This window comes from Protopterus annectens, chromosome 4.part0 (genome assembly GCF_019279795.1).
Source record: "Protopterus annectens isolate FY-2018-M chromosome 4.part0, PAN1.0, whole genome shotgun sequence".
Taxonomy (NCBI): Eukaryota; Metazoa; Chordata; order Ceratodontiformes; family Protopteridae; genus Protopterus; species Protopterus annectens.
Genome location: NC_056733.1, coordinates 1473789334 through 1473812038, shown reverse-complemented (window position 1 = coordinate 1473812038; position 22705 = coordinate 1473789334). Strand labels below are relative to the sequence as shown.

Genomic DNA, 22705 nt, shown 5'->3' with positions numbered 1-22705 from the left:
GGGACTGAATGACTGCTCCTAGCTTGCAATTATATCCAAACTTAGTCAGTCAGTGCTCTTTGGTATTGGATTTTACTTCAGAAAAGTAGATGCCAAACAGGAATGGTCGCAGAACAGAACCCTGGGGGACTCCACTGGTAACTGGTGTGTTTGTGGAGGTAACTTCCCCTATTTTAATTTCCTACAGCCTGCAAGCCAGTTGGCAGTCCAGTGGGTGACAAAGGAGTTTATTCCCAGTTTATTTAGCTTTTCTACTATGCCTAAGTGGGGAATAGTATCAAAAGCTTTGGCCAGGTCAAGGTATGCTGTGTGTACCATTTTGCCATCATCCATTGCTTTGGTAACCTTTTCAAGAAAAATCTACGAGGTTTGGAAATCATGTCCTGGCCTTTAAGAATCCAAACTGAGATGGGTCCCATGCTTGGAGGTAATCTGAGAAGCTGGGGTGATACTGGGTAAGGCTCAAGGCAAAGGATGCACCTCTACCCTTTGGAAAAGTAAATCTGCCAGACTGAAGTAAATGAGACTGCCAGAAACCATACTAACGCCTCTGTCAAAAGGTCTGTGAGATCTGTGGATCTAACAGGAACCAGACTTTGAAGAGAAGTTAGCTGCTCAGCAACCAAGTGGTTATCTGTTGGCTAGAGAGAAGAGTGAATCATAAGGAATATGAAACTTGAAATCACACCTTAACTTTGATCTTTCTTTCCTGTATGCAGCACCATAACTCATGCGGACTACACATGTGGTACCAAAATTCAGCAATGTCCCAAAATGTAACCAGTTTGTACTGCTCCTTAACTTACTATTCCAAGACAAAGGGGAGAAATCTATTCTCCTGTGCTGTCAACATACTGATTGCTGCAGTGCCCCACATCCATAAGATCTAAGTAAAAAACAGTCTCTGCTTCAACAGCTCCAGGAGAAGACTGCAGGAAAGGATCAATGACTGCCAATACATTCATTCTAGGATGTCCTCTGAAAAACCAGCAAAGTAGGGATAGTACTAAACCATAAATAAAGGTAACACTTCTCTGTACAGAGTATATGACTATGTTTCATTGTTTGTTTAGATACAACATAAGGTACCGGTTGTTGAACCAAAATAGGAGGGGTCCTGAAGTCATCTAGGGCATGAAGAAATGCTTTTAGCACTAGCTGGTTGATGTAAAACCACCTTTCCAAAGAGAGCCACCTGTCGTCAAAACTGAGGTGTGCTTACCACCCTGTCCTTGAAACGTCTGTCATCAAGACTTGTGAACTGTTCAATTAGGCCCACTTAGATAATTCTGGGGAGTGTTTGCCACTACAAAGCCAGTGAAAGGGTTCTGAAATCAGGAAAAGATCATTGAAGGATTGGCAGCTTTGTCAACTTTGGCACCTAATGGATTACTACACAGTACCACCAGTATCTTGAGGCATGTGGATATCATCATGATATGGTGGTCATGAAATCCAGGTGCCTGGATTATTCCCTGTATCTTCCCTCACACTATTAAAGACAATTTTCTAAGCCCTCACTAATCAGAAAAGCAGAGCACTAAAGACAGCCAGACTCCATGATAGTGAAGACAATTCCCAGTGATTGTTACCCTCATGCCTTCCAATCACACAAGCATCAGACTAGGGATACAGCTAGGGGTTACCTCCACAGGCTCACCAGACACCAGTTGTCCAGACAGGGGAACATGTAGAGAATGCTCTTGGGCAAGATTTTGACTTGATGAATACTTCAAATGAAGAGGAAAGACCACATGGTAGCATTTTATACAGAAACTGATGCTCACCAACAGCAAAAATGAAAAAAGAACCTTTTGTTATGACCTGAACTATACGTCCATCTAGTGTATTACAAATAGTCACCATCTGGAAAATGGCAAACTGGATGTGCTTGCTGAAGTAGTCCAGTACAAAACAAAAATCCTCCTTCCCCTCTGGAACAAGGCACCGATGGATGTAGAACTGCTGGCCTTTTTCTGAATGAAGGATAGTTTCTAAAGCCTTTTGTAGACATTGTGTCTGTGCCTGTTTCAAGAGCTCTATGGAAACAGCTAGGTCTCTGAAATGAGCTCTTTCATGAGGAGATCCTAACAGCTGCATGACACAGTTGACTTCAACAATGTCTAGAATCCACTGGTCCCTTGTGATTGGTCTGAAGGTGGGAGAAAATAAAAACAATTCTTCTCACTCCACTAACTAATCCAGATGATAGGGTCATCTTCTTTACTGAGTTACCTAGCCTTCTTTGGTCTGCAGGAAGCTTTCTTCAGTGGTGAAAATGCCAGAAAAAAAGAGGTAGCAAGGGTTGAAATGGGAACATATCGGTCCTCCTATACAGTGTTGATAGCATGCAACTTTAGAAAAAAAGATCATTCACCATATAATGAGAAGCCTAGCTAAACATTCTCCAAGGAAGGGGCATTAAGGATGGAAGTTCTGAACTCCTGATGGGAGAATAGTCTCCATAAGATCATTAAGTGAGGTACATGCCCAAGCAAAAAGCCCTACACAAAGAATCAATATATTCAAAATCAAAGTAGGCTACATAGAAGCCAGAGAGAGAGATTCCAGTCCTAGAAGCCAGAGAGAGAGATTCCAGTCTTCTTTCTAAACAGAAAATGGGGAAGGAAGGGATAGAGAGAGAGAGAGAGAGAGAGAGAAGACATTTTTTTCAGTGGTTGATCCACTACGGAGAACTGGAATTTGAACAAATAAGAAAATAAGCTAAAGACTCTAAGGTCACAGCATAGGAATAAACTCTTACCAATCCTGCCCCAGACTTTAGATTCACTGTCTAGAGAAAACTTGGTAAAATTTGTGGTCTCTGAAAGTGCTGTAGTCTTTCGACTGGAATAAAATATAGGGAAGGACTCATCTCGAGGATATGAGGACAGGGACTCACTACATTCAGCTGTGGAACTACAGTGTGTCTGCTTTCTTCGGTGCCACAAAAGCAGAGTTTGAGCGCTTCTAAGGAACAGATATTTTACCTTTTGTGATCATCTCCATCCATCCATCCAACCATTCATAACCCCTTTTTCTGATTTTTGCACATGGAATAGGGGTGTCACTTCAATAATGACAATCATTTAGAGCCAAAGTTTATACCAATGGGTGGCTAGCCCTGCAGCGGGTAGTTCATACATGCACACCATTCACTCACATGCACACCTATGGCCAATTTAGAGGATCCAATCCACCTACTGCATGCCTTTTGAATGTGAGAGGAAACCGGAGCACTTGGTGGAACCCCACTCAAACAGGGGGGCATAGTGGAGTTAACCAAAAGCTCCTCCCTCATTCCTTCTCCAGAAAACTAATGAATATATTAGAGATGGGTGAAACATTAGCTTAGTTTAGTCCATACAGAACTTTATAAGCCTTAAGATCTCTCCCAAACAGGAAAATATATATGTATATATCACACATTTTTTTTGTTGGGGCGGGGGGGTTGTTTGGTGGGAATGAGTCATTTCCCTGATCCATCTCATTATGACCTGTATATCTCAGATTCCTCACAGAATCTTGAGTGGGAAGGAGTCATCTGAGAAAGGACAAGATAGGGAGTATGTTCATCTAGACTACTTGGCTATAAGGTTCTACTGCTTAAAAGCATACCTGCCAATAGCAGCACGGGGGGCATGAGACAATATGACATGCTAGGTGGTGACCATAAACCTAGGTACTGGCATTAGGCTATGTTCTCCAACTATGCAATCCCAAACCCACAATTTTAGTTTTCATCAGTCCTCAAAAACTATTTAAATGTAGGTTCTGAACTCTGAGGTCTGGTATAGAAAGATCTTGTGGTTCCCCACAACATGGATCAAGGGACATAGCTGGGCCCAAAGGGAGAGAATGGAAGGAGAGCCCTTAGCCTGAAGTAATACCAGCCTCTGGCCAAATGACCCAAGACACTGGTCTTGAAAATCATTATGGTTACCTGCAAGCCAATCAACCAGGAAATGGGAGATGTCTATACCTTGGGATGCATTCCTCAGGCTAGAATTTCTGGCGTTACACCTAAATGGCCCTTGTCAACTCCTAAGGAAAAACAAATATAAGTTTGTGTCTTTACTAGCAGAGTAAAAGCTCAGCACATATAGAGACTGGAAAGCACTTACTTTACTAAGGCCTACAATTGGTTTCTCTGGCCTTCATGTGATGCTGCATCAAAGACAAGGGTCTCTGAATAAGATACTCTTATCGAGACCTATGTGACAGACATTCTTTTAACCTTCACCATCTCCTAAGCAGCAAGGAAATACTTCACCGTCTTATGTCTGTGGGTGGCTGAGTTTGAATTGGCATGTATGGAAATGCTTCAAGTCACAGTCACAGGTAAATGATGCCAGGTTGGGTCTCTAGCTCATACCTCTTAACCTTTTAGAGAAAGAAATCTGGACAAAGCCATAAATAATGTTGGGATAAAGGTCCAAAAATATGGACAATTTTCAAATATTACTCTTACAAACTTAGCAAGTTGACAGAATAACAGGTTTTGATTCAACACGAATTTTATGAAGGATATGTAGTCTGAAACTCATTTTCTGAGTTCAAGCCTCAATGATTTGCTAGAAAACCACAATTTTACGAGAAACAGACAATATATGAGGCAAAAATCTGGACATTCTGTAAAAATCTTGACAGTTGAGAGGTATGCCCCTGCTCCTCTATCAGTCACTCATATCTGCTTTTAAATCATCAAATTTGGGAAGTTCATTTGATGGAGCTAATAAAACAGGCTTTCTTACTGTTCTGACGGATGTAAAAACGGCTATAAAACCTAATGTTCAATCAGATGAACTATTTGCTGCAGGGTACAGGAGATGAACACAAAGGGGAAAAGCCAGACAAACTAAATGTATGGGCTCACTCTGATACAACAAAACATGCACTTTGTGCCAATTGCTAAGAAGCTGATTGTAATCAAAACTAACAGAAGAGGCTGAAATCACAACTATCAGATGAGACTGCAGTAATGAGGATACCAAAATACCAAGATGGTAGGAAATGCAGCCATCCAAACAACATTCAAGTTCCCTTCCAACAGCAAAGTATCAAATTTAATTAGCCAATTATTTTACTAGAACATGTATTGTGAATATTCACTCGAAATACAAATTCATTAAATCAGAACCAATTCTGACAACCTCTGTTGCAATAGACATAGTTGCACAAGTTTTGTTCAGCAAGTATCTAAATGTACCACTCTTCCCTAGATTAATCTCACTTTTACTACAATATCTTAATACATACACATTCCAATAGTAGGCTCCAGGTTTGAGCTGCTGTACTGTAATAACCACCAGAAGTCATGTCGTGCACTGTACAGCTAGGTAAACAGGCACAAATATAATTCTACAAATAATGGGTCGATAAAGGAGTACAGCTGCTAAAACCAAAGTTTCACCCCTACTGTGGGACCTTCCCCCTTTCTATGTACTAGGGAGGAGCCCAAAAGCATTTGTCATCCATGACTGTAACATGATTGGTGGAAGGAAGGAAGGATAATCTCACAAGCAGTCAGGACTCCTCTCCTGACTCAGGAGAGCAAGGTACATAGCTTGAGCTCACTGGCAGGGTCAGATGCTAGCAAAAAGCTTGTGGGGCTATAGGTCTACATACATTAGTACCTCAATGTCCAGTTAAGTAGCATCATCCACAGGTGAGCAAATGACACAATGAAGATGGTAGGTACTACAAGACCCAGGTAGTGCCAAAGTGTGGGTTAATCTTTTGTTAGGACTGGGTGTGTGCCGTACACCTGTAATACTAGCATCGTGGGAGACAGAGGTTGTTGGATTGAATCAAACTGTTTGTGAGAGACCACGCTTCCTGGAAAAGGGGAAAAGAAGTACCCCAAAGGAAACAATTGTGAGGTGAAAAAAAAAAGGAAACTCTCACTTCACAGTTCCCTATAACCGTGGAAGAACCACAAAGAAGAGGTACTACTGCTGCCAGGGAATCCACAGATTTCACAGTAGCTAGTCAGCAAATGCTAGCTGTCCCCCTTTCCCTGCAAGGCCTCAGTCCACCATCAAACATCCTAATAAAATCCTTGGGGATACACAGGATAGACAAAACAGTACAATCTTGTTATGAAAGTGAAGTCCACCCAGTGTAAACTGAAGAAACCTCCTCTGAGGACCCGAGATACTGATAAATGCATGTAAGCCATTAAGTCAAAGTTCAGAGTCATAGTGGATGAAGGTAACACTGGTTGAAAACATCCACTGAAACTGCTGTGAGGCAAATTCACTCAGAGTGCAAGGGGTCACAACCCCCTAATCATATAATAAATTCAGGAATTACTCCTTTTTGTGAGGAAGGGGAAAGACCAAAGCGTTTTGCTACTGGACATCTCCAGCAGATCTGTTTCAACATAGTAACCTGCTTTTGTACGAAGTGTCATCCTGTCATATCCAGGAACACAAATGAAGAACTTGTATAGCACAGACAAGACCCCTAGGAGAATCACCATATAAATAATTAACATACTTAATCATTAAGGTCCAGGATGTGAAACAGGTTTCTCCTGCCCTCTTTAAAATGAGGAACACTGGGAACCGTACCCTTATGTTTATGAAGGAAGAATATGGTTTATGAAGGAAGAATATGCTCTCAGAACGCTCCTCTTACTTATGCTCCTGCCTTCCTTCAAAAAGCAAGGAACACAGCCATTCATGCATGGTTTCTGGAGAAAACAGAACACTGTCCCTAAGAGATATGTTGCAGTGGGTCAGTGTTAGCTCATATCAGACACAAATGAAGATCTTCTCTCTCTTGGCCACCTTCTTTATTGCCAGACTAGGATATGATGCCAAGCCTTCTCCCACTCCTATGGGCAAAACATCAAATTTAACAGTTCCAGCTGCATGCTACCACATTCCAAATAACACCTGCAAAAAAATGGACAAGAAGCCCTGTTTATAACTAACTTCTTGTGTCTGCTTCTTTGACTGTAATACACTGTAACATGCGGAAAACAGTCAAATCATCAGTGAATTGTACTATTATTTGTGAAGATTATGTTGTCAGCATGAGGTATTAGCCGCGGTGGTGCAGCGGTAGTGTTGTCGCCTCACAGCAAGAGGTTCTCCCTTTCGATTCTCGGCTGGAGCGCCTTCTGTGTGGAGTCTGCATGTCCTCCCTGTGGTCGAGTGGCGTTCAAAAGACATGCGTGAATGGGTGTGCCTTCGTTGAAGGTTGGGCTGGCACCTCGGCACCGTAAAAATCAACTGCCAATCATTAGCTGACCGGAGTTCCGCTGTGGCGACACCTAACCAGGAAAAAGCTGAAAGAAGAACATGTTGTTAGCATGTGGCAAAGAACAAATTACTTTCTGAAAACTGTTCCGATGCCCTACATTATCTTTCAGACAGACATCATGTCTACATAAAGGAAGGCAAGAGAAATGGGACCACCAACCTTAAGACTCCATCACTGGCCCCAAGAACATTCCAAGCACTTAAGTCTTGATCAGTGTCTGCTTCACAAACACACCACTCTCTATGCTACAGGACATAAACAAGTAGAATTGGAAGTCGAAAGTCCCCCAAAGACAAGATGCAGGAAGTGTGACGAGTAGCAGCAACCTGAGCACAAGCCCGACATGACAGACTCACCCCCTCTGCAATGTGATACTGGCATACTTAGAGATATACCAAACTTATTATTAGCCTGCAGCTGTTCATCTCTAGCTCTGCTCCTGTAAATAACCAACTGAGCTGTCACACAGCCTAAACATTTTCTCTCTCCTTCATATGCAAACATTAAATTGCAAACAAGCAAACACACATGGCAAGGGCTTACTCCTAAATTCAAAAAAGTTGTTGGAAAAATCAATTATTGCCTGCACTGTACTATCTTGAAAGTTAACTCATCTTATTGTTTTAGAACAACGGAAAAAGAAAGACGAACACCAAAATCATAGAAGTTTACAGAAATAATTAAGAAAATGCTTTTACACCTCTAAATCCCCCAAGTCTATATCTATATATGTACATATATATATATATATATATATACATATACACATATATATATATATATATATATATATATATATATAAATAGATATATATGTGTTACACGCACACACACATATATACATATATATTACAACACACAATAAAAAATGACATCTAGATCGCTGATCTGGAATAAGGGAAAACTCCCTTACCTCCACAACTAATGCAATAAGATCTGACAATACAAGTCTCAAAGTTCAATGGTTTCAATGATAAAGGAATGGATCACAGATTATGAGAGTCATGAAAGTCTCTAACATAGGCCATCAGACAACAAATGGCAGCAAAGATCTGTGGGAAACACCCAAGATGTACAGAAAATGCACTAATAAAGCCAATAGAGTAACCAAAAAATAAATAAATAAAACTAAATGTAACCTTTTAGAAACTGAAATCTGCAAATTTGCTTATTAACCTCCTAACAGTACTACCAGCAAGCATTTCCACTAATGTATGGATTTTTTTACTAGCTGCCATCTTTCTTCTTCCTAATGCTGATATCAGCAGATGGGTGGCAATGCATTTTTACCCTATAAACAGGAAAAATGAATCCAAATGAACATCGATATCCATACATCCTGCATTAGAACTGCAAGGCCTCTGACTATGAGCAACCCAGCATTTTCAACTTACAACCTATCCACCACATCCAGTGTGCAGCTTTCATGAACTTTCTACTTACTGACAATGAATCTTCACTTTTTCCATAATTTCAGCATACAAATCTTCACTATTACTGGCCACTCTGTCAGTCTGGATGGAATGCACTTCATTCTACGTGTCTCAATAAAGCAATGTGTAATGTGTGTGTGTGTGTGTGTCTGCATGTATCCATCCTACTCTCTTTCCTATTAGACTACAAGTAAGGTACAGTCATTTTCTTTGAAAACAGTGTACAAAAAGCTTGATTTTGACCTCCACCTCTGCCCCCCCCCCCCCCCCCGACAAGTTCCAGATATCAAAGCATTGATGCTCTAAAAGGGCTGCTCATATGCATGGCACTACCAGAATGGCATTGAAAATGCTTAACCAACCATTCTTCCCTAAAACATCATTACCACCAAAAAGTACTAGTCTGAAACCAAACTGCACAGATTCCTGAAGGGGAGCTCTACCTAAAACAGTTAGCATTCATTTTATGACTGAAGTACTGGTAACAGAAACCCTTCATCCAGGCAGTTTAAAACACAAGCAGTCAAGAGCTCAAAATAGAACACTCTTGAGGAAGGAAGGCAACTTGTCCGATTTAAGATGGTCAGTGCTGAAGTGATTCAGATAGTCAAAATCAAATAAATCAATTTCATAACACTGCGCAAATTCTAAATCAGTATTTAACATGGATGTGCATGTGTGCAAAAAAAGAATGTTTACATGCACACGTATTTAACTGCCGGGGGGAGGATTAACTGCAGTGAGACCTGAGGGGCACCTTGCCTATTTAGTTCTATTTCAAGTACAGAGAATGCACAAAGTTGGTTAGGGTGACAAATGAGAAATAAAAGGCCACATTCCAAAAATGTGCTCTCAGCGACAAGAATGAATGTACAACTAAAAGGATAAAAGAATGAGAAGTGTATTTTTCTGATAGTACAGATAAACTCACTCATCTGTCAGTTTCTAATGTAAAGCTAATCTGTTGCCATACCTAGCAAATCAGTTTGTTCTAAATCGCATGTACAAGAAACGTAGATTAAACAAATGAGACAGCACTGCTTGTTTCTCAAAATCGAAGGCGATCCTGATGCCTGCATATAAAGAATGCACCCTTCTACCCACCTTCTGTACTTCTAATACTGCGACTCCAAAAATAAGAGAATAATACATCTTACAGCACTAAACTGTCTTCTTCTTCCTCGCAAAACATTACATTTGAACACTGAAACACAGTCTAAAAACCTAAATGCTAAATATAGGTAAACTACTGCCCATTTTCACGATGTATATGTATTATTACACAAAACGTTGAAACTCAGTTTAAATTCTGAATGCTAAATGTATATAAATATTTATTTGGAAAGGCATTTGTTTTATAACTAAAACAGGTTTGAAAGCTTAAAACAACTGGTCGGATAGCCTCACAGCCAATGCAGTTGCATGTCCATAAGAAAGTAAAATGAAAAGCAAGGTGATGTAATTAGCATAATTTCAAAATGCTGAATCTTACACAGCAGCCATTATAAACCTATTGTACATCCGAACTCAACTAATAAATACAATATTGTGTAACATAAATTTAATTCTTGAAGGAATGGTTCAGGTGAACTCATTTGGTAATCCCCGATCACACTCACACACTCTCTCACACACACACACACACACACACACACACACACACACACACACACACACACACACACACACACACACACACACACGGTGGCAAGGAGCAATAGTCCTGAATTTATGACAGTACGTATCTATGTAGAAACAATTTTTGTGACTGATGCCAGGCATCCAGTACATTTAGTGTTCACTTTGTGAATAATGCAGGTGAGTACAGGCACAGCTCAACAGTTTGGTTTTCCCTTCTTGACAAAATGCTGAGTAGATCAAAGAGTTGCTGTCTTCCCATTTCACTGAAAATGCTTTCAAACTGGTCTTAAACATTAAATTCAAAATGTTTTTAGGGCTTTGCCCTATGTACTGCTTACTTAATACTGTAACTCCAAAGTTGCTTCACTGTTAGATAAGGGGAATCTCTCCTAGCAGAGATCACCCTCAAACATACAGTACTTAAGAGAATTAGTCAATGGGGGGGGGGGGGGTCAACACATGCAACCCTTGAGGTTTTAAACGTACATCTTTCATTAAACTCTATCAATACCTAATGAAGGCAGCTTTTATAGAGTACTGGTAGCTGTCCTTGCCAAACACAACAAAGTTGCTTTAAGAATGTGCTTTTCAAATATAAAACGACACCAATGGATGGTAGCAGATGGCAAAATATTTTGCTAATGCCACTTCAGACTCAACCTTCCTTCCAAAGTTTGTATCTTTGACCCAAGCTCTCTCTTTCACTAAACCTAAGATGACCTTCTCTCCAAAATGAAAAAAAAAATGACAATTACCTGCTGAGATGTTCCTGAGGGACGCAATAATCTAGAAAGAAAAGAAAAAAAACAATTACAATTGGAAATTGTCATGAGGCAAACTTTCTGATGCATACCTGCTGTTTAAAGGCAGTGATCCAACATGGTCAATGTACACACACAAAAATACAAAGACACAAGTCAAATTCCTGTGCATTACTAATGAAACTATCATTCAACAAGTATTTCATATTTAATGCATATAGTACATTTGTATGTATACATACATACTGTATGTACACACACACACACACACACACACACAGTTATATCCATATGCACACATAACATACACTCACTATAAAACACACACAAACATATATATACAAAATAGTTTTCCTCTCTAGATTTTACCACAATGCGTGCATATTTTACACATCTGTAGTGCTGTTAGTATGCTAATGCTTGCTTGTTTGGTGTACTAAGTGCAATGTCAATGCAGATGTAGCACTGACTTGTATGTTGCCATTCAGGAAAGAGGAATTTCGTCAAAAAAATAGAAACATTCAAGCCAGTGCTACATCTACAGGTGAACTATGAAAAATGGAAATGGAAACACCAAAAGAACCCAAGGCAGAAATCACCAAAGAAAATGAAATGTTATGATGATGCAACCTTAAATTTGGGTATTAGCTTTGGGGGTGGGAGGAGTCTCTTTTCACCACTTGAAAAAAATCTCTGCTAACCACTCTACTACGAGTACTATTAATCTATTATTCGATATGGAAATGAGTGAATTTTTCTAAGACAAATGACCTCCTACTAAGTGACGCTAGAAGTTTCAAAGCCCCCTCAAACACAGATAACACAGACTCTTACGCAGAGGTGTACATCAATCCCCTATAACCAAATTAATCTGCTGTATAGAATCAGCTGTATCTGACTGGATTAAAACCAGGCCTTGCTGAAAAAAGAAGCCACCTTGGTGGACCCCTAGGATAAACAGGCTACACAACAAGAGAAAGAAACTTATGCCCAAGAATAAGAGGGAACTGGATCGGCAGAGAAAGAAATCCCTCTCTTGCTTAAAAAAAATAGAGACCTTGTCAAGTCCTCCAAAGCTAATTATGAAGCAAGGATGGCCTTCTTAGTGAAGGATAATCACAAGGCATTCTTTAACTACATCTGAACTCCAAAAGGGAATACCCACCTATGTGCTGAACAGGGTTGTGGATGGCACCACCCATACTCAGCCGGAGGTAATAGCAGACCTGCTAGCTGACAGATTTGGAGTAAACTTCACCCCCCATACCCTCCAGTCATCCCCCGAAGTATACTTGCCACCATTCCGCAGCCTATTATCTTGAGAGAGCAGGTCATTTTGTTGCTCTCCAAGGCCAAAAACATGGCATCAATGGGACCAAACAACATCCCAGATTGCCTTTTAAACAACTTAAAACATGACTTAGCAGACCCACTTGGATGCTTGTTTAACCACAGGCTGAGAACTGGCTATGTTCTGGCAAAATGGAGGACAGCAACAATAATTCCTCTGCACAAAGGGGGACCATCAACCAACTCTGCGAATTACAGGCCCATAAGCTTGACAAGCCTCATCAGCAAGGCCATGGAAAGAATCACTACGGATCTTATTAACAAGGCTATGTATGATCTCCAGATTCTGGAACCAACCCATTTTGGATTCATTAAAGGTGGAGCATGCCTGTTAAACGTGGTTGAATTCATTGAGAAAGTCACCAAGGCCTAGAACAAGGAAAGATAGTGCATTCCTATTATCTTGACCTAGCCAAGGCATTTGACACAACCCCCCACTTAGGTATTATACAAAAACTATCAGAATTGGGAATTAACCCCTGCATTGTCATTTGTGTAGCCAACTGTCTCACTGACCATACATACTGTCAATGTGGGTGACTTCACCTCAAACAAAAGACCAGTCACCAGTGGCATACCACAGAGTTCTGTGCTGGGCCCCTTACTGTTTGGAATTTAATTCCCAGAAGTCAAGGAAACTTGGACAGCCTGTGGCTGACCAAATTCTCTGACAATTGCAAACTGGGAGCAATCATGGATTCCCCCAGTGATGTTAATATACCGCAGATGGGAGTTAACGCAGACAAATGACTGGTGCCAAAGTCATGGATTAAAGTTAAAGTTAAATGCAAAAAAAAAAAAAAAATATTGGTAAAACTGACAACTGCTAATTACATTACAGACAGCACCCCCTAAGTGTAGACCCAGTGGTATGTGATCTGGGTACTCAGGTTGACAGCAATCTAAACTTTGACCACTATGTATTCACAGTAGTAAGAAAATCCTTCTGTGTGGTACATCTTGTAAGTAAATGCATCGCATCTTGATCTATGGATGTTATAATTCCATTATACTCAGCCCTCATCAGACCAATAATTGAGTACAGTGCTCCCATTTGCATGTACCTCACCAGACACCTGCAACAATCGGAGAGACCACAGAAGTTTCTTACCAAGAAATTACAGGGTACACAAAACAAGTCTTGCGTGGAAAGACTGAAAGCCCTGTCACTGTATTCTGCCTCCTACAGGTTGCTATGGGCTTACCAATGACAGGCTCACACAGGGCAGTCTCTGACCTGGCCTTGATGGAAATGCTACACATTCATAAATCAAACTGCAGGACTGTCACTCGCTCCAGGGATCTTAACCTAGCCTCTAACATGAACAGGACATACTGGAGAGATGGATACATCTCCCAAAGAGTGCCACTTCTCTGGAACAAGTTTCCAGTTCATGTGAAACAAAGCCCCTTCCTGACCCTTTTTAAACGCAATCTAGATCAATGGATGGGCGACCTCAAATTCACTTCTGTGGTGGTGCCCATGTCCCTCCTGGACAGAGGAAGTTAGTATTAACTACCATAGACACTTACCTCTGCGAGTTTCACTCACTTAACCACTGACAATTTGCGTAACTCGTGATAGATATGACTAGACTTGTAAGGGCTTTAGGGTCATTACCCTAGTAACCTCCTATAAAACTATTAGGAAGTTGAATGTAATACTGGATTTATAACAATGATATGAAAACTGACAGTATGATTAACAACATTTTCTTTCTAATTTGTAGTACCAATGCCAAAAATAATACGACAAATGAAAGAAATGGTTTAAAACAGTACAAATAGCTATTTGCTATTTTAAATGAACAGGATTACACCCTTAGTGTACTCTCTGAATGTATACAACTCTTTACATACTTTCACTACAGGAAGCTCCTTTAAGAGAAACACAATGCATATGACAACAGCCTCAGTCCCAGCAACTTCATCATCTTGGACTTGCTGGTCCAATGCACAGATGTTTGAGAAGCTCCGCTAACAAATAGTGGCAGTCCATTCATAACTGTCATCCATGAAACTCATGAACTGCATTTTGTTACAGGAGTTGAACTAGAAACCCTGTTATAAAAAAGTGTGGGTTGCATGATTTTACTAGGCCCAAATATATTCATAGGTTGTTGAGATTACACAGTTCCTTCTTATTTTTTTGTATTTTATATACTTTGCTATTCCCATTAACAAGTCCACACACCTCCCCACCCACCTGGATGGGAGGCAGTCTCTGGGCAGCCATCAACTAGGTAGCCATGAAGGATTTTCTGATTTCATCCCCTGCACACATAATCCTCGAAGGTTACTGCATAAGCCAATCAAATGATTCTGGTCAATATTCTGCTTACTTTACAGCTCTCTCTCTCTCTGCCCTGCCTTGCAAGTTCCCAGCAATGCAGGACCCCAGACTACCCCCTCAAGTTGGATGAGTTGCTGCCATCTGTTTATTCCCAGCCACCATCTTCAGCACCTATAACTAGCAGGTCATCTTGGTCACAGTCAGGGGGTTTCCCTCCGAGCCATGGAGCCAAGTTACTTTTTAATTTAATTAAAAGATTATTCATTAATCTGGACCCCTTCATAAAAAAAAAAAAAAAAAAAGTTAAGTTTTGCATAGCATATGTCTTGTCTCTAGGTGCACCCTTGTATACTTATTATGACAATACTAACTACCATCTGCTTGTAATGACAAATGAAAATGGGAGAAAAGCTCCACTAATCATTACATAAGATAAAGAGAGTATACGATACAGTTTAAACATTTGGATGTAATACCTTGCAGATTCTACTCATTCTTTTTTCTAATATTTCAAATGCTGGTGAGGGAGTGAGTGCAACCCTTGGTACTACCACAAACTGCTACTACCCGTACACATTATCCATACACAGATTTCTTTGAAATTCTCAATCTATACAAGCATTTTGCTGTGCACCCCAAAATGGAACCGCTGATGTACTTCAATATTTACTTTAGATGTGTTTATCTTTATCTGGGTGTTACATAACGAGCTTCATGCACAGATTTCCTTTCATTTAGTTTAAAAAAAAAAAAAAACATTCATAGATTTACTTGTCCTACTGCAATACAGGTTACCCTGTCTAATCATTCACTTTTCTGTGAATGAGTCTGACATAGAACTACTGTGAAAGTGCTCACTGGTCAAGAAGCATCATCATAGATGACAAATGGAATAAATCCTCTACAGACTTGTTGATGGCAGTGTTGCCGTACCCCATCCTGGTGACAGTGGCCCCCCCACTACCCCATCCTGGTCACAGTGGCCCCCCACTGCTATCATAAGAGTAATTTTGTTTTACACAAAAGGCTGTACTTGACATCACACTAAGTATTAGAATGGAATGAACCTCAATTCACAGAGTTTTTAAGATTCTGGACCACGTGTAGCCGGTTTTGGCATGGTGTCGGTGGGGACTGCGGACCTCGCGTGTCAGTCCTTGTCCTTGCGTTTTTTGGACAAAACGGTAGTCGGAGTCTCCGACGACATTTTATAATCAAAGGCTTTACCAAAAAAGTGTTGGGCGAACTCCGCCCGATGCTTAATAGTGCGTTTATTGAAAGTAGCGCAAAAGCGACAGCCCAAGATGTCGTGGTCTGGGCCTAAACAAGGTATGCAGAGGGAATGGAAATCCTTATGCGGTATTTGCTTCCCACAAGAAATACAATTATTTACTTTTTCTGACATCGGTCTGAGGCAAGAAAAGTTTCCCCAACGGGGTACTTAGCTTTAATGAAGACTTCGGTTTCCAATTTTTCGTAATTCAGGAGCTGGCCGACCGGCACTTGCGAACTGCTTCTGCTTCGGGCACCACGCGGCAAAAAAGACTGAAGAACATGGCGTCGGCTGTGTCTTGTATACTCCGGCCTTACTGACGTCAGGAGAGAAAGCGACAGCAACTGACGCCAGACCTAGACTTTGGAATTCGGCCGACCGAGGACCCGCCTGACGGCAAAGAACCCATCTGTGATTACTGCAGCTGTATGCACGATGAACATCTTAAGTTTCCATGCTGTAGAAAACTTTACTTCTTGAAATATGCACACATTGATATTTTATCTCTCAAGAAGAAAAAGAAAAAGAAATGAGCTTTCTGCATGAGCACCGCAGGTGGGAATTGCAGGTAACCGATACAGGAAGATATGCAGATCCCTAGCCTACTGTGCTGCAGATGTGTCCCAGTGCTGTTCAACAGGTTTCTTCTGTTTTCTGCACTCAGTCCTGCAGACATTTATCTTCTTCTTCTGTACCACAAAAATGCCCACCATTACAAAAGCACCAAATGCTGTTATCAGAAAATGTACTTCCTAAAACAGCCCTGTATTTGCATGTATTATGCAGCTATTACAGCACTTCTCACTTTAGAGTTAATAACTCCGGCATAGTGCTTCAGACGTACCTCAAACTGCAGTCTGTTAAATGCACCCTACACGTGTGGTAAGAGCACTCCTGCAGGTGCTTGTGATATATACCCAAAACACAGTCATGCAAACTCCTTCTGTACCATATGCAATGCACTGAATCACTACTTAGTAAAAACATTCCTCCACAGACATGTTATCTTTCTCTGAACACCTGCAAAGGCTCTTCTCCAACAGTGACAAAGCATATTAACATCAGTACAAGTGTGCTACTACCTATACCCATTTCCATTCACAGCTCAACACATTATTTTCATGTTTATTAAAGACACATTTACTTCAATGTGGTCAGCTGACAACATTCCATGGCTCCGCAACCACTACCTCCTTTCCGTATACACAACGAGAATACCTCCAACTTCCAGTTTCTGTACACAACCAGAAAACCCTCCACTTCTTCTCTCTACATACAACCCCAGAAGACCTCCACGTTTTGTTTCCAAAGCAATCTATCCCCACCATGGTGGGAATAACACATAAAAATTCCACTTCCACACACTATCCAAAATTTTGGGGTAACCTCCTTAAATTTGCAAGGAACACCATCTTCCAAGCAATATGCTTTTGGTGTTCAGACTCTTACACAGCTTTTACGAGAAAGTCATTGAAGGAACACCATCATGAAAGCCAAATGATGTTTTCCTCATGGCAGCTTGGTGATTCTAGCTAAACTACAGAAAACTCAACACTTAGTATTGACATCTGATACTAAAAAGACACGCAGAAAACATGTAATAAACCTAGCTAGCAAACAACATCTGGGCTTGGCCACAAATACAAAGATGCTGGCAGCAATTTATCAGGCATACTCAGAACATAAAAGCATCTCTAGTCCTTTTGGTGGAAACATGGGCTACAAAACTGCAATGCAGTATAATCAGAAACTCAGCCTCGAGGAGACTATCAAACAGATTTCATATCTCAAAAAAAAAGGAACTTGGTTACAGCTACAAAAAAGGCAGGTCCTTTAATATTACACTGCATAAAACCCTCACTGAGGTTGATACTTTTAAAAGCATGAATCCTTTAAAAAAGCTAAGCAGTAGGGAAAAAATTTGTTTTCCTTTTTCAATAATTGATGTTAGCAGAGAACTGATAATGTGAGGAAGATACAGGGAACCATAACAATTTCCTAATGACCTGATTCTGATCAGATGTGCAGAAAGTACGGTTGTGTAAGCACCTGCCATAACAGTAAATGCCCTACTTTTCATTGTTGCAGTATTCCTTACTATACAGATATCCTGCCAGTGGTAGATGTGCATCTGGTCTGCATAACAAGGCTTGGGCTCTTCCATGCTTCATACGTCAGACGTATGTCCTGCATCTGAAGCATAGGGTACATATGTGCCATATGAATGTAAAACCCTTATAATTGAATTGCCCCACACAAACAGGAGCAGCAAAGGGGGAAATAAAAGAACGTGGCACATGTACATCCAGAAAGAAAAGAAGTTCTCTTAGCTAGAGGGAAAAAACACAGAAAAACAAAACAGGGAGGAGGAGGAGGGAGGGATGGAATACTGTAACAGTGGTAAGCTCTTGCACAACTGCACTATGTCCTTCCTGAATCACTGTTGCAGTATTCCTTACTACTGTAAGGGAAGGTACTAAAGTTACTGTAAAAAGAATGGGAGGAGGAAGAAGGAACTGAGGAACCCACAGGAAAGAAAAAAATCACAGAGGATGGACCCAGCAAAACCTATTCTGGCCCTTGAAAACACATTCAACTTCTAATACTTAGTAAAAGTTAAGGAGAGAAGACCAAGTAGCAGCTTCCATCAAGACCCTTTAAAAAGCTCTGGAAGAGGCAACTTCCCTAGTAGAATGAGCTCAAACTTAAGTGGGAAGCTGTTTCCCATGAAAAGAGTTAACAAAAGGAAATGGTTTTAGAAATCAATGAAGAAATTGTTTGCTTGGAAACTGCCAAACCCAATTTCTTGCCCTGAAAAGAAACAAAAAGTTGCTCAGATTTTCTAATATCTTGAGAGTTCTCAAAGTAATATCTGACCTGTGTAAATCCAAAGAATGGGGAATACCCTTTGTGTTACAAAGTGAAGGAGGAAAAGAGAAGGGAAGATGAACAGACCAATTCAGAAACTCAACACCCCTTAGCAATAAAAAGTAGGCCTGATTCTAAGATACATCAGTGTCTGTGGAGAACTGAAAAAGGAGGAACGGCCACAACAGCCTGAAATTCTGATACTCTTTTGGCAGAGGTCATTGCCACCAGCAAGACAGATTTCCAGGTACATGACTGAAGTAGCTGCTGGTTCAAAAGGTGGCTGGATCAGCTCCTGAAGAACACAATTCAGGTCCTAATAAGGAGCAGTGGGTTTTCTTGGAGGCCTAATATGGAGGTTGTCTTTTTAGAAACTGTTTGACCTCAAATTTAGAAGGAAGTTGTGGATCCAGTGGCAAACAGGCAAAGATGGCTGACACATGAGCTTTAACAGACTGAGCAATTCACACACAAGAAAGAACAGTAGGAATTCCCAAAGAAAGAAGGTCATGTTTATTGCTGCGATGCCAAGAAGAAAATATTTTCCACTTGGCTACATAAGATTTTTTGCTGGTGCATTTTCCTTCCCTTCTGTAAAACCCGAAGCAAGTCCACATAAAAAATGGTGCCAGAAAGGAATCCATACCATATCACCCAGAGTCTCGGTTGCAGGGTTGCTCCACAAAGACAGTTAGGCTTTGTCTCCCTTTACTTGTTTATATACCACATAACTGTTGTGTTGTCCATAAAGACCCAGAGTGGTCCTGGAAACCAGAGGTAATGCAAGGTCTGAAGAGCCAAAATCAAAGCCTTCATTTCCTTAACATTGATGTGCTCAGTCAACTCCTAAGGAGACCAAATTCCCTGGACTTTGACATTGTTGGAGCAAGCCCTCCAGGCTAGGTCTGAAGCATCTGTATAGAGCTGGAATGAGAAAGCCATCCAGATAAGGAAAAATCTGAATACCTTGAAGTCTGAAAAATGATGGGGGTAGACATTTGGTAAATACCCATAGGGCTGTAAGAAATACCAAATAGCAAAGCACAGAACTGATAATGTAGGAAGATACTGAGAGCCATAATTTCCTGAAAAGAGGATGAAGAGGAATACGAGGATAAGCATCCTTCAAGTCTAGAGAAACCATAAAGACTGGAGGCAGAAGCATTAAATAGAGTCTGGAGAGTTATATTTTGAATAAGGAAATTTTTAGAAAAGTGTTGAGAAAGCTAGATCTCCCAAGAACCCTCCTCAAAGAAAACTAGAAATGTCATGGAATAGAAACTGGCTGGATAGTGTGCTGAGACAGAATACCTTAAATCACTGGAGGAAAATGAGGCAACTCACAAGGAGGAGGTTGAGGAATACCTGAAAAGGAATGAAGACTTCCATGCCATTCTGTAACCCTTATGAATTATAGGAAGCATCAGCTTGTCAGCAATAATTCTCTACAAAATAAGAATGGGCAGAGAATGTCTTCTGGCCAAGAGAAGATAGTCGCATGGAAGCAGGTTTGTTAGCAAAGGAAGACTTTTGCCCCCTAGAGTCAAGACTGAAGAACTTCAAGTAGAAAAAAACACAGCTTACGCCACGCTATGTAGACTTGAGAAGTGGATAAATAGAAAGATAACTCATGCAGTCAGCGTGTGCAGTAAATTCACGTATTTATTGTAGTCATAGGAAACATTACACAGAAATAAAAACAAGTTGAGCGCTTTCACCTGTTGCTAATACAGGCTTCATCAGAACTGAATGCCATATTAAATTCCCAACTATATTTAAAAGTTCTTTGGCGCCAAAATACCTTGAAGATTTAAAGACGTACACACTTAATTTGTACGCACAATACTCTAAAAAAATTGTAACAGGGCTATTAAAACTTATAAACTGCCAAAGGAGAATCTAACTACCTCTATAATGTTATAAGTATTAAAAATATTGTTAAAAAATATTATTAAAACACTATTACAAATAATACAAGTTTATCTAATACTGGTGAAATACAGTGTATAGTGTGATATCCAAAATCATAAAAGTATGCTTTGGATGCTACGCACAGAAAATTATTATTACAATAGTTGTCACTTAATGTACTCAATAAGTATAAAATGGCAATAATAAAATAATGTACATATTAAGACACACAGTTGATACACTGTAAACCATTATCAGTGTGTAAATATTAATGACTCAGTTTTTGTAATAATGGCTTAATGGTCAAACTTTCATTTAAGCCTGGGGCTGAAGATGCATCAGTATAAATTTGCCACCACATTTCTCTATATGAAAGGTGTCCCTTCTGATCACCTCCTCTAGGGTCTGCTTTTACCATGTCAATTATTCCAAATGTAAACTTATGTTCTGCTCCTTGTTGTTTAATGTGTCTATAAAGAGCATTTTTTTCGTCATTCTTTTTGATAGAATAGCGAACGCTCTTGGTGTAACTAGAGTCAAGACTGGGTTTTTCAAGAAAAGACATTTTTGAGGACTTTTATGGGTTGCCTTTGATGTCTATGCACAAAAAGACCTACTTTGGAAGAACACTTCCTCTGGTAATTAGGAACGGGGGAGGATGATCTGCTCAAGGTCTTGCGTAACCTAAATCTTGTTCTGTAACACCTTAAAGAGAGCTGCAGTTGCAGAACCAAACATATATTGTGTATCTGGGACAACTTAGCCTGCAAATCCTGAGGAAGGGACTGAAGCCTAAACCAGTAATGCCTCTGAATAAATGACCCTGATGTAGCCACCAGAAAAAGCATCAGCAGCATCACAGCTACACTTGATCAAATGTCTAGCTACCTGAAGAGCAGAAATGAGTAAAGAAACACCTGATTCTGATGACAAGAGGTTAGCTTGATCAGCCAAGACCTCACCAAGTTTAGAAAAAGGGAAAGCATACATTTGGTCATATGTGTTTGACAGGTGATGGCTCTGAATGCCAAAGTAGCAAACGTATACACATTTTTCCATACTGATCCATGGCTCTCCTGTCTTTGTCCATTGGCATGACTTTGGGAGAAGCAATGAGCTTAGAGTGCTTATCAGCAGAGACAAAAATGACAGAGGGATCTGAAGAGTGATTCTTATAAAGAAACTTCTGAGTCTCAGGGACCTTATAAAACCTTTCAGGAGTATTGAGACTCGGGGGCTTGAAAAGCAGACAAGTTTCTAACAGGGTTTTAAGAACAGGAAGCACTGCAAAAGGACTACGGGAATCTATCTGAAGATCATAATACCTCTTCAGAATGTTAGACATCTGGAAGCTTTTCCACTTAAAATGTTCCATCATTTTAAGGATAACATTCCCCACAGGAAAGTTCCTCCATTGGGGAATCAGGGAAGGACAGTTCTCTTCATCAGAACCCACTGGAACAGGTGAATAATTCTAGGAAGACTAAGTTAAATACTCCTCCCCACCATCTACATCTTCATCAGAAGGATTGGAAGAAGAAAGAAGATCAATAGGAGAAGAAACTGACAACTCATGAGGAGGCTTCAAAACCATCAGGGCTTTAAACAGATCTTGTGTAAGGTCTTGCCATTCTTTCTGGGTGGTCATTAGCAATAAGAGCAATCTGCTTGATTTTATGCTTCTTTTTAACAGGGATATCCACCCTAACAAACCTCGGAGGTTCTGAACCCTGACATACCTCTTTTAAAGAACCTGGGACTTCTTCCTGAACAAGAATCTGCAGAATCCTCCCAGGCCCTTCTGAAATCACCAGCCTAGGTTCTCCCCTGTCATCAATGGATGCTGTCTCAGCTCCAGGCGTTGTGAGAACAGCCTGCCCCTTATTGGTCTCCAACACGGTCT

General features: G+C 40.4%; 1 protein-coding gene across 4 annotated transcripts in view; it reads right to left on the bottom strand.

Annotated features, from left to right (window-relative positions):
• LOC122799918 (PDZ and LIM domain protein 7-like) overlaps positions 1-22705 on the bottom strand; it is a 1210551-nt gene that overhangs the window by 571013 nt on the left and 616833 nt on the right. For all 4 annotated transcript variants that reach the window (XM_044069316.1, XM_044069320.1, XM_044069318.1 and 1 more), the window contains exon 4: positions 11102-11132. In XM_044069316.1, coding sequence (XP_043925251.1) covers positions 11102-11132 — 31 coding nt within the window. The remainder of the gene's footprint in view (positions 1-11101; positions 11133-22705) is intronic.